We start from the raw sequence: 12,922 nt of genomic DNA, 5'->3' as shown, positions 1-12,922 counted from the left end.
ACTCGCAGCCTCCTCAACTTCTCTGGGGTGGCCAATGGGAGCTGCCATGCTACCTGAGACACGTGGACCCAGGACTGAAGGCTGCCATCATGGTTTGTAAGATGAAACTACAATACCCGAACTAACTGCCTTTAGAAAATGAGTTACAAGTCCTAAGTCTGGACTTAGAGTTTGCCAATGCCCTTGCCCTGGAAAACTTGCCAGTTTCCAGGGAGGCCAAAGACAATACATTCCACACCGAAGTCATGTATCCAGTGTGCTCCTCACCATCAGATTCTAAAATCCTTGGTTCTCAAAAGACCCTTATAATTTGGGGTTACAAGCTGTTCCTCCTCTCTACATTCTTAATGCACATTTGGAAGAGAATGTTCTAGATGTAGGTATACATCACCGTGTTAGAGAAAAGTGTAAGCTATCACTTTTAAGAACAAAACATCAAAAGATTACAATTCAGGGAAAACAGTCTAAATGCTCCTGGAGTAGGGTGGGGCTACCCCTCAGGGGATCTGAAGTTCTGTGATCCCTGAGTTGATACACAGAAAATAAATAGCTGCTGGCTAGGCCTTGGATTAGGCACAAGGACCCCTGGTGTCAGAAAACAGTTGCTGCCGGGTGTGGTAACGCACACCTTTAATCCCAGCACTCAGGAGGCAGAGGCAAGCCAGCCTGGTCTACAAGAGCTAGTTCCAGGGCAGGAACCAAAAAGCTACGGAGAAACCCTGTCTCGAAAAATCAAAAAAAAAAAAAAAAACAACAACAACAACAAAAACAAAACAGTTGCTTAAGAGGGATCCCAAGAAGGTGATCACCAGGACAGCACAGCTTCCCTTGGGCTCCACGGGAGAAGCCTGATTGTTAGGAGGCAGGGTAGCCTAAGGAGCCGTTAATGGTGGGACAGCATTAGAAAGGCTGGATGGCCATAGGCTGAGCTGCAGGGAAAACCAGGCAGAGGGAAGTGCAGAGTGAAGACTCAGGGGTCAACAGAAACCACAGTTGGGAGGCACTCCAAATGGAGTCAGGATGGGCCAAGGCAGGAACAAAGATGGCCCAGCACTGGAGGCTGAGGGAGTTAAGTACGGTTCTGGGGGTACTGAGATGTCATGAAGCAGAGGCAAGGATGAGGGACAAAGAAGGGAGGGATATGGAGCCTCAGACCTGTCAAAGCTGGTACCACTTTGTAGATCAAAGACAGCATAGCTAGGGGATGGGAGAGGGACACGGAAATGGATACAGCTACCTTCAGCGGCTGTGGGGAGAGCCAGATAGTAAAAAGAGGAAGTTAGGGAAGATGGAGGCTGAGAAGGTTAGGGAAAGGCCAAGGCGGATGAGCAGCTAGGTACTTTTTAGACATCATGTATCAAGGCAAGAAGGATGGGCTAACATGAGTGCTCCCTGGTCAGGCATGGCTGTACCTTCATAGCCCGAGTGTACCCTCTCTGCCAGTAGCAGGCAGCAGAGTTGGCTCTCGGTACCCTGCTGCTCTTGCACCTTGACCAGGTAGGGTGTCATGCGGAAGGGCTGGTAGCGAATCTCATTCTCGTGGTGTTTCCCAACACTGTAGAGAGAGGAGTGTGGAGAGGAGTGAGGGTCAAGGTTCTGAGTCAGGACAAAGAAAAGTCTTGGCCTGCTAGCTAGCTCCACCCCTGGCTGGTAGTTAGAGCTAAGCAATTCTTCCATTTGTTGGACCAGATGCCAAGGATGCTGAACCAGGCTGCCACAGCAAAGCCTCTAGTGGGAACCTAGGCCATACCAAAGGCAGCACACATCTGTACCCACTGGAGAAGCTGGTGAGTGCCCACCCTTAAGCCTTCTCCATTAGACCCACATTAAGGGGTCAATGGTCAGAGTCCACACAACGGGCAGTAGGAGATCTCCAGCCTTTCTCTTGAGCAATTTGGAGCTAGATTAGGGCAAAGCAACTGGAAAAGGCAAGTTGCGTCCTTAGAAGGATTCTGGACCCTACTGTCCTCGGGGTCACGGCTGACATTGTCCTGGATGCTCAGGTAGTTACAAAGAGCCTGCAAGGAACACTGTGACTCTAACCCAAAAAAATGCAAGCGCACGTTTAGGGCTACAAACACTGCCTGGCCCATGGTCCTAGGGAATGTCTTCCTCAGCAACAGAGGGCCAGTGTGGAGCCTCTTTGTGTGTGTGTTGGGGGGGGGGGACAGAGAGCAGATTGACTTTCCCACTCCCTTTGCACAGATATCATGAGATTCCCATAGGCTCCATAGAAGCTGTATCAGATCTCACTCTCAGATCTGGGGAGCAGGCAACGCATATACCTCTAATTCTCCTACAAGTACTGGTAGGGGACTGTCTATTGTTTTCTGAGTCAGGAAGACTGGACACTAGACTAGACTTACCTGACACGGCAGAAAAAGGATTTTTCCTCCATGCACTCTTGAGTGAAAGAATCTGCAGGAAAAAAACCAAAGTCATTTACCCAAGTCAACAAACACAGGCTCAGACTGAGGTGTAACCGTGAGTGGGCCCTAGTACAAATGAGTTCTTCTAGTGCTTTTCTAGTCGATACAGTTCTGAAGTGTGCTGGGCACCAAATCAGACTGTCCTACAAGTTACAGTCAGGACTCTAGAGAAGTTTTGTTCTTCCTCTGGGAGACAGGGTTTTATTAAAAGCCCTGGTCGGCCTGGAACTTGAGGCAATCCTTCACCCTCTGCCTCTCTAGTGCTAGGATTTCTGGCAAGAGCTACAAAATGTGTTTAAAACTCCTGAATGGTGCACAGTGGTATTACTGACACACTTGGCAGCTCAGCCCCAGAAGACACACTAGTGTGTGTACCCAGAGATAAATCCCTGAGTATTTACACTGCTGTTTCTGAAATGCTTGCTTCTGATAGAATTGACTCAAGGCATTTGGAAAATATCAACTTCACTTTAACATTTACAGTGTCTTGGGAAATGTGAGCTCATTGGACCTCACGTCAGGGAACGGGAAGCAGGTGTCTCTGTAATAGTTTGAAGGTTAAAAAGACCTTAGACTTCAGCTTATACATAGTATTTCTTTCATTTAAAAGAAATAAAGAAACACAGGAAATGACTGGTTATAGAAAATGATCCAGAATTACCAGCCTGCAGAGGCCCCCAGAAAAGGCCCTCTTTCCTAGTTAGCCATACTCTGCTCATCTCTTTCTGGAGAGGTGGCCCAGACTGCTAAGCTGTCCATCCACCTGCCAAGCCACTTCCTCTCCACAATTCTGACCATGCCCCCATAACTCACATGGCAAATGTTTAACGGTCTGCCCAGTCTCTGGGTTTAGGAAGAAAGTAGACAACCTCCTTCGGAGGAAACACTCAAACAAAAGATGCATCAACCCCAGGCTGCCTACTGAAGGGGTTCGTTTGTCATGCTGGTGAAGGACATAGTGGCAGTGTCCACCTCTGATGCTGACAGAATGGGAACGGGGAGGAGAGGAACTGATGACGGGAGTGGTCCTCAAGCTGGCCACAGAGTCTAGGTGGTGATGACAAGGGTTGAGAAGCTGCTGTGTAAGCGGAGATCAATGACTTGCCAGCTCCCAGGGACAAGGCCAGAGCAATCAGAGTGCTGTCCTTGTTCCTCTGGCTCCTCGGAAGCTACAGCCTTTAGTACAGCTTCAGCTCTGGGCATTAAAGCCCGTAAGGCTGTGATCAGCAGGCATGTGTGGATAGACACTAAGGAACTTTTGCTGTCTAGCCTTGTCTATGATGGTGGAGGCTAGCTCACCCTCAACCCTCTGCCAGTGGCAGTGCTGTGACCTGAAAGCACTGCAGCCCCTTTTCTCCCAGGGTCAGAGTCTTTACAATAAGCTTGCAAAACAGAACAGACTTGCAAAGTTTAACCACAAGAGGCCTGTAGCCAGAAGGGCAGGAGAGAGGGGCTGCCAGTGCCATGGTACCCAAAGGTCACAGTAATCCAGTCCCAAGAGAACAAAAGCACACCTGCCAATCCCTCCGAGTGACTCAGTTACCTTAAAGAAGTCATTCAGCATTCCACAAGTGACCCTAGCGTTCAGCATGAGTTTAAAAAGAACAGTGCACATCTAGACCACAGATGGTCCATCTGGCTTGCCATAGCTCATGTTCTTCTCCCAATGCAAACTATAATCAATTCCATCCCATAATCTCTGGTGTAAACCTGAAAGTCCAAAGGCCAGGTGTGAACTCAAGCCAATCATCTGCTCTACAGTGAGAAGGTGTGGGATAGGCACACTGTTCCAGAGGAAGGCTGGCCAGAAGGAGGGGGTGATAGGCCTCTGGCAAGTCTGAAACCAGGGCCCACAGACCTTGTCTTAAAGCTGTAGGATCATCATGTTATCCCAGGGACCACCCCCTACACATCTGGTATGGGCCCTCAAAGCACCAAGTAGCCCTGCCCCATGGCTTGCTGGGCTCAGTGCAATGTTAGCTGTCAGGGTTGCCTGTGGTTTTCCCGGGAAGTGTGACTGGCCTCCGTTGGCTCTGCTGCTCTGATTTCCCAGGGTGGCAGGCAGCCCCCGTCAGCACTGCCTAACACAGTCTTGGTGATATTCTCTGCAGTAGTTCTGCCCTGTGGCCGAGGAAGCTGTGCCTTCCTGCCTGCAGAATCAGCATCACGAGGACGCTGCCAAGCATTTCAGAACCGGCGGTGTAAACACTCAGGGATTTATCTCTGGGTACACACACTAGTGTGTCTTCTGGGGCTTACACTCCCTGGAGGAGTGAGGGCTGCACCCTCAGCACAGGGACCACAGTCGGAGCTGGAGAGGGCAATGTGTGGATGCAGGGATCAGAGGCATCCTCGAAGATCTCTGATGTTCCTTTGGGGCTTTCCCTGTGGTGAGGTCTCCCCTGCTGTTCATCTTCTACCTGTGGAATCCTTCAGCAATCTGCCTGACTGCACCCCTGCATTCCTCTCTACTCTGCATGTGGTCAGACTGCGATCACTCTCCGGAATAGCCATTCCCGACACTACCATCAGCATGCTGGTCACAGCCACGAATGCAAATCAGAGCTATCCCCAGTCCTTCCGTCTTGCCCTGCTCCCACACCAGAACTGCCCTCAACACTCAGGCCTTTTCTGGTTTGCATTTTGAAACGGTTCAGCTGCTCCCCACTCCCGAGTTCCACTGCAGCAGCACCCAGTTCTTGGCACCAGTACTGTTTCAGTCTGTTTCTGTTGCTATGACAACGTGTCAAGATGACTTAGGAGATGATAGCTCATGGTTCTAACGGCTGGAAAGTCCAACAGAACACTGCAAGGGTTCAAAGAGCTGCTGGGGAGGGCCATATACTGCTTCAAATCATGGTGGAAACAGGGTGGAGGGCACACGCAGAAGGGGCAGCCTTGCTTTAGTGAACCATCCCCTCGGGGCTAGTTGAGTCCTGACACGAGACTCTGACCCAGGAGAAAGGCATTAGTCCCTCTTCATGACCTCAACACCTCAAGGTCCCACCTCAGTACTGTGACATCAGCAAATTCTAGCACAAATTTTGGAGGGGACAAATCACAAACTACAGCTGACTGACGAGGCTCGGGGTGGAGCTGGAAGAGCTCAAGGAGAATGCCAAAACTGGCTCCAGGGAAAGGAGGCACAGAGTGGACGCCAGATGAGAGGGGCTGAGCAAGGGCAAGGGCAAGGGCTTGGACACAGGTGGATCACACAGTAGACATACATACTTGCTGTTAATGAGCAGGGAAAGTGCCGCATAAGCTCAGAGAGCTTTATTATCTATACTTATGAACCTTACTCCAGTCCAGGTGAAGATCCCTGAGACGTCACCCCAATGAATGTCACACCTGTCCATTATGGCAGCTGAGGTCATGGGGGGAATTAACTGCCTGAAGGAAGCTGGCATTCCACTTAACATCCCTCTGCCTGCAGGATGCACCCCATCCCCCCCACACTGCAGTTATACGAGGAGTCCTACTCAGTGTATCTTCATTTTAAAATGCCTAATTTTGAAGTTTTTCTGGGGTTTACTAAAAGGCTATTTATTCTAGGGACAAACAACTGTTCGCCTCTTACCCTGGACAGATCAGTGAACGCTAGCTCCTCTGGAGGGCTCCATGGGGCATTCTGACATAACTGAGATGGGGAGCAGCCTTCTCCACACTCCCCCTTAGCGGGAACGAGGCACTGCAGCCAGGACCTCACCTAATCCGCTGCACACACTCCAGGGTGGCAGCTTGTAAGGGGTGGTGTAGCTGTGGAACACACTGACATCATGAGGAGCCAGGAACTCCACAAACTTGGCGTCACTGAAGGCATCCTTCTTACAGTGAAAAATGGAGGCAACTTGGTTAGAGATGTACAGGATCTTCCCAGAAACCAGGGACACGGCTACAGCAAACATATCCTGGAAACGGAGAACATGAGCAGTGATTATAGGCAGTAGAAACTGATCGGTTATATAAGGCTAGTGGGAACACCCTGACACGACGACCAGGGCGTGTCTGAGCCTCCTCAAGCCTGGCCAAGCTGACTTTCCTGTTCCGAAGCCGACATCCAACATAACACCAGCAGGAACGGCACATCAGGCCAGCCTTGCCCAGCTCCTGTGCTCCCCTGGCACAGCAGTGACCTTTGACAGCTGGTCTCTCTCAGGTAATGTGGGTGGCCTGCAGAGCTGTCTGCCCCTCTGATCACAGGCCAGCCCCCTTGGAGGGATTTGGCTGGCAGGTTTGAGACGCTAGGCTGAGGCAAGGGTCACCACTATTCTTCCCAGTATTACTGTCTGTTCTCACTGAGAATTCAGGAGCGTGGCCTCTCCCGCCCCCCCCCCCCAGGCCTTTACATATTCAGAAATGTGGGCTTTGACCCGGACCTTATTACCACTAAGCCTGGACAAACAGATGGTCACCGAATCTGTCTCTTCATCCCGAAGCCACAGAAAGCTGGAGCCTCAAGCTTCACCACGACTGGGCTTCTCTAAGACTGGGAGCTATGAGTCAGAGTCAGCCAGAGACGAAGACAATCTCCCAGGAAAGAGCAGAAGTCTAGAACATGACTTCACTCCAGAATCACCAGCGTCGTGACTTTATTTTATTGGGAGGAACAGGCCTGCTTCCTGACAGCGGACCAGCTGGCTTACCCAAGGGAGAACTCACGCCGTCAAAACACTCACAGCGTTCTTCACGATGTACTCCGAGGTAATGCCCTCAACCTGCTCCATGGTGTAGGAGGGCACATTCACACTGCAGGGCTGGCTCTCACTGGACATCAGCAGCTGGTAGTACTCCTCGTTAGCTACAGGAGAAATGACAGCCGTGTTCAGCAGCTGAAACCAACGTGACAGCACACGCTCACTGGCCCCTGCAGGTGGGGTCCATTTTTCTCAAATGAACAAGTGGGATGAGATAGAATATTCTGGATATAGAGAATGTAAACATGAGTGACCAACACTCAAGAGCAGACCGGAGATGTTCTCTGACACGTCAGGTCTTCTTACAAATTTAAAAACTGACAAATAAGGCCGGGCGATGGTGGCGCATGCCTTTAATCCCAGCACTCGGGAGGCAGAGGCAGGCAGATCTCTGTGAGTTCGAGACCAGCCTGGTACAGAGCTAATTCCAGGACAGGCTCCAAAGCCACAGAGAAACCCTGTCTCGAAAAACCAAAAAAAAAAAAAAAAAAAAAAAAAAAAAAAAAAAAAAAACTGACAAATACATTACTTTAAGTCCTAAGGGTCCATATGGCTCTGAAGTGTGATACAACCACAATGATCTTACTTAGGACCACAGCAGCAGCCCCTGTACCTGACTGAGCCTCAGTGGTCCTTTTAGGGACTTCCATGCAGGTGAAACCCACTACTTGAAAGAGGAACAGCTATCAGAAGCCAGACTGGAAAGAAATTGCTCTGAGCAGCACCTGTAAATGAACTGACATGAGTTCCTTTCTGGTAGGATCCTGGGGGAGCCAAGTCACAGCAGCTCTCACTTCTGATGGCAGCAAGAACAGTCAGTCCACTCCTGCCCCCATAGCTCCACGTGCACTCTAGACGGAGCCCATGGTGGCAGTTTCCTGGATGGAGTTTGACCCTGGGATCCAGCCAAGCAAGTGTTCCCTGCAGTGTGGTGGTGAGGTCTTTGGACCCATGGCTGGGTCTTATCTGATGTTGATTACTCGACCTTCACAGCCTAGTAGGTTTCTGAGCGTCCTCTTTGCTGGAAGGCTTAGGAAAGTTCTTGATTTGGCAGAGCTCCCACGTTCTGAAGTTACTGCGGAGGCCAAGCATGAAGCATGGAAACCAACAGTCCCTGGAGAGCGAGCTGCCTCCAAGTCAGACTGACTCACGGAGCTGCTCTTTCTAGAGAGCAGGGTCTTCCTTAGGCAGAGGCCAGGGTCTCTACTGTGGGGTTTGGCCTTAGAGCACCAGGTTCCTAGACAGGTTTAGCCTAACCAGCACTGGCTAGCAGGCAGCACTGTTTAGAACACATCAATCTTCCAAAGGGGACAGCAGCTTAGGAAGGGGTACACAGAGGTTTGAAGAGAGCACTCAAACGTGCCCAGAGGCCAGCACGCAGAGAATAATGCCTCTACAGCTGGCTCCAAGGACCAGATCAATAGCAGCAACCTGCCTGCTATGGACAAAAAGCTGTCCAGAGACTTAGAAACAGAAGACCGTCTGAAGTACAAGTTCATACTTAGACTGCTGGACACACACCTGGCCTAGATGCTTGCCGGCTTCAGACAAGCCAGTAATACTAACCGCGAAGGCCACACTGCCTAGATCTTAGCCTTTCGACTTTGTCTATTTTGAGGTGTGCTTGTAACATGTAGTACTTAGCCTTCAGCACATGTGTGTGACTGTGGCCAATGGCACAGTGGGGTGGTGTTTGCACAGGCACCACACATGGGTGAAGTGGTGGTGGGGGGCTTGATTTTCGCATCACCTGTCCATGGCACCTGCCTTCCCTGCCCCCATGGGATGTTAACCTCTACCAGTTCATCGTAAAGGATCACATAGCCAGCGACAGCCCCCACCATCAGTGGCTGGAAAGAAAACGGACTAAGGAAAGGGTCTAAGCACTCAGCACTCTGAGCCAGGGCTATAGGAAGATATTTTCTCCCCAGTGGAGCAGCCACAAAGCTCATATCCCTGTGCCTAGCAACCGACTGAAGGCTTCTGGGCCTTTCTTCCAATGCCTACAGCTAAGCCTTCCTAGAATGGCCCATCCAAGGGACTGAGGGCTCAGCCTCAGGAGGGGCTGCCTGCCTTCCGCCTGGGCAGTGTGCCCAGGTGTCTGGGAGTCAAGGGCAACTGCAGTGGCCTGGGAAACAGGAGACGGGGAAGCTGACCCATGCAGGTGCTGGGCAGGAGCAACCTGAAGGAGGGCTGAGTCTGCTGGGGTGCTATGACCCAGTGCCTCTCCACATAGGGAATCACCTCAGCTCTTTTCCAAGTTCTTTTTTGTTTGTTTGTTTTGTTTTTTTGTTTTTGTTTTTCGAGACAGGGTTTCTTTGTGGCTTTGGAGCCTGTCCTGGAACTAGCTCTGTAGACCAAGTTCTTATTTAGAAGCCTCAGTCTTCGACTTCAGGACCAGTTAAAATGTTCTGCCATATTCTGTCTTCTCAAACAGCAGCAGGTTCTGCATTTTGAAGGCCCAAGACTACGATGGCTAAGTGAGCTGCCCCTGACCTTGCATGCATGACGGTGAGGGCTGTCCTGTGACAGAACCCAGTGATGGGTGGTGCTGCTGTGCCCTGTCTCTTTCCTTCTTGGCTGAAATAATCACCAGGGCAGAAAAGGTTTCGTAGGTAAACATTTTTAGATAAACAGGAAATGAGTCATCTGAGTTGAGTTCATGAATTAAAAAGTGCCTTGGAGGAAGCGGCCGGAGATGTGGCTCATCTGGTTAAGAGGACCAGGGTTCAAATTCGAGCACCCACAGGGTGACTCACACTGCTTGGCACTCCAGTTCCAGAGGATCTGATGCCATCTTATGGCCTTGACTGGCACTGCACACACTTGGTGCATATATTCAGGTACACACACTACACACACACACACACACACACACACACACACACACACACACACACAGAGTGCTATGCCTGGAATTTAGCTCAGTTGGTAGAGTGCCTACATAAATCCTTAAGTTAGACCCCAGCATCACATACAACCAGATATGGTAGTACAGTCTATAATCCTAGCAGTTGGAAGGTGGAGGCAAAAGGATCTAGAATTTCAGATCATCCTCAGTTACACTGCAAGTGTAGTGAGTCTGTGCTCAGCATGGGCTGCCTGAGATCCTGCTTTCAAAAAAGCCAGCGTGAAGAGCTAGAAAGCCCCTCTGTATCATTTCTCAGGCGACAGGTTAGAGGTGGATAAGACCTCAGGAATGTACTTCAATTCTGACCCATGCAGCTCATGGTAGCGTGTGACCAACATTCTGAATTCATGGTCATTGTCCCAAACACATCTCAGAGTCTAGACTATGCAAGACTTCTGCAGAAGACCTGACCTTACCACGGGAAGCTTATGAGGAAAATGGACTTCTCCCACCCATCGTCAGCTTTGGCAGACTGCTCACTTCTGTGGAATTCAAGGAAAAGGCAAGCAAATGTGAGCCTTATGAAGAGAGCATTTGGGGACAGAGAGAGCCGTATTCATCTCTGGCCTCCCTCACCATGGTTTCTGCCTATTTTTGGTTTTGTCTCTAAAAGTCCGGTTTAATAGAATATAGCAATGAACCATGGTTCTCAACCAACATTAACTTCATTGTATTTTTATTGCTTCCTTCTGCCATTTCAGGGCTGGATCTTAGAAAGCTGACACTATTTATACTATAGTTTGGGACATTTAATATGTGTTTCTGGGGGCTGGAGAGGTGGCTCAGAGGTTAAGAGCACTGCCTGCTCTTCCAGAGGTCCTGAGTTCAATTCCCAGCACCCATATGGTGGCTCACAACCACCTGTAATGAGATCTGGTGTCTTCTTCTGGTATGCAAGTATACATGCAGGCAGAACACTGTATACATAATAAATAAATAAATTTTTAGGGGCAAAAAAAAAACCCCAAAAAATGTGTTTCCAGGGCTGGGAAAGATGGATCAGAGGGTAAGGGCTCTTGCTGTGCAAACCTCCTGAGTCCAATCTCTGGAAATAGAGATGGAAGAAGGTAACCCACTCCACAAGGTTGTCTTCTGACTTACACACGCATGTGCAACACACATGCCACCCACCACCACACATAGAGACACACAGACACATACACACAAAGAATAAGTGAGCAAACAAAACCCCCCTTGTTTCAGTGGGTTGAGCAGACGTGCAAAGTGCACGTACCCTTCACCTGCTTCACGCTCCGCAGGGCGTACTTCAAGGTTGCCAGCGTGCTGGGCTTCCCCTTGGCCTTCTTGTCTGCAGGGAGGTGGACCTTCAGCTCCCTCAGTGTTCTTATCAGCTCTTTGTGTGTGTCAGCTTTGGCAGACTGTTCGCTACTGTGGAATTCAAGAAAAAGACAAGCAAATGTGAAGGCAGTGTTTGGAGACAGAGAGAGCTGTATTCATCCCTGGCCTCCCTTACCATAGGCCAGCAACACCTTCTCAGTTGTGGTCACCAAGGAAGTCATGACTAAATGCCCTCCTTCCAGGAAACCACAGACTGATAAGAATCCCCGTTCTCACCCAGAGAGAGAAGTCTTTTCAACAAGATCCTTCCCCTGGGGTCAGGCTGAACCTCATTTAGGAGGGATGTTAGTCAACCCTTGGTATAGTGGTATAGGCTTTACCACTGGGCTGTCTCCTTCCCCACCCCATGTAGAAGGACAAGGACAGTGTGAGGACAACAAAAGTGCTCCTGGAGACATGAGTATGGACCATGAGAACAGAAGAGAGGAAAGGGGACCTTTAAGAAGGGGATTCCAGGGAGAAGAGAGAGAGCAGAGGAAGATCGGAGCGAAAGCAAGGAACTGCTGCTGGTTTATGCAGAGGAGACGGTATCCAAAGAATGATGGGTCTTCAACAGCCAAGTGCCCACAGGCCTTGGGAGAGAGATCTCAGCCCCACAGATGATAAGAAAGTGTCTGTGGCCGGGCAGTGGTGGCGCATGCCTTTAATCCCAGCACTCAGGAGGCAGAGGCAGGCAGATCTCTGTGAGTTCGAGGCCAGTCTGGTCTACAAGAGCTAGTTCCAGGACAGGCTCCAAAACCACAGAGAAACCCTGTCTCGAAAAACCAAAAAAAAAAAAAAGAAAGTGTCTGTGAACACACAGATACTTTGTTGCAAAAGAGTGAGGAAGTTCCTGTTGAAGATCCAGGTCTGAGGCAAGGCTGCCTAGAATAGAGGTAGGGAGAAACAAGGTGTTCAAGAACAACCGGCTCAGGGAGGGACCGGGCCAGCGGTCTTATGAAAGGCAGATGCCACCAGTCACACTGACTGCCCGGTCAAATCAACAGAGTTATCCAAGTTTAAAAGAGTCGCATTACTTTCAAACCTGGCCTGAGAGGAAGTCCTGCAACTTGTTGAAAGAGCATGAGGTGGGAGCTGTGGTGGGTCTCACCTGCAGCCGCTTGTGGAGGGGTTGTGTTCCGGCTCCGTCATCATCAGTCTGAAGGCATCAGGGCTGCAAGAAGAGATAATGACAGTCCCAGGGTCAGACCGCTATATGCCTCTCCCCGCATCCAGCCAGTGACAACAGACTAGGAACATCACACCAGAGACTTTTAAGAGAATAGCAGGTGCATAGGGTGATGGCTTTGGGATAAAGTCCCTGCCAGGCATGCCTGATGCCTGATATATGGTCTCCATGTCTTCCCACAAAACAAAAATCAGGGCTGGAGAATCAGCTCAGTGACAAGCACTTCCGGAGGACCCAGGTTTGATTCCCAGCACCCACATGGCTGCTTACACCCTTGTGTAACTCCAGTTTCAGGGGGTCTGATGATGCTCTCTTATGTCCTCTGTGGTCACTAAGCACACAGTGGTGCACAGATATA

At 50.1% G+C, this 12,922-nt stretch overlaps 1 protein-coding gene across 1 annotated transcript in view; it reads right to left on the bottom strand.

Moving 5' to 3' along the window:
* The window catches only part of Per2 (period circadian regulator 2), a 46,184-nt gene that overhangs the window by 23,584 nt on the left and 9,678 nt on the right, over positions 1 to 12,922 (bottom strand). Inside the window, exons 3-8 of the mRNA XM_041650315.1 lie at positions 12,487 to 12,549; positions 11,272 to 11,426; positions 7,109 to 7,230; positions 6,139 to 6,340; positions 2,367 to 2,418; positions 1,413 to 1,555 (exon numbers count right to left, since the gene is read on the bottom strand). Of these exons, the coding sequence (XP_041506249.1) occupies positions 1,413 to 1,555; positions 2,367 to 2,418; positions 6,139 to 6,340; positions 7,109 to 7,230; positions 11,272 to 11,426; positions 12,487 to 12,549 (737 nt within the window). The remainder of the gene's footprint in view (positions 1 to 1,412; positions 1,556 to 2,366; positions 2,419 to 6,138; positions 6,341 to 7,108; positions 7,231 to 11,271; positions 11,427 to 12,486; positions 12,550 to 12,922) is intronic.

The sequence above is a fragment of the Microtus oregoni genome, unplaced genomic scaffold (genome assembly GCF_018167655.1).
Source record: "Microtus oregoni isolate MIOR12 unplaced genomic scaffold, Mior012 000004F_ref0000308, whole genome shotgun sequence".
NCBI classification, from domain to species: Eukaryota; Metazoa; Chordata; class Mammalia; order Rodentia; family Cricetidae; genus Microtus; species Microtus oregoni.
This window is presented reverse-complemented; position numbering and strand designations above follow the sequence as displayed.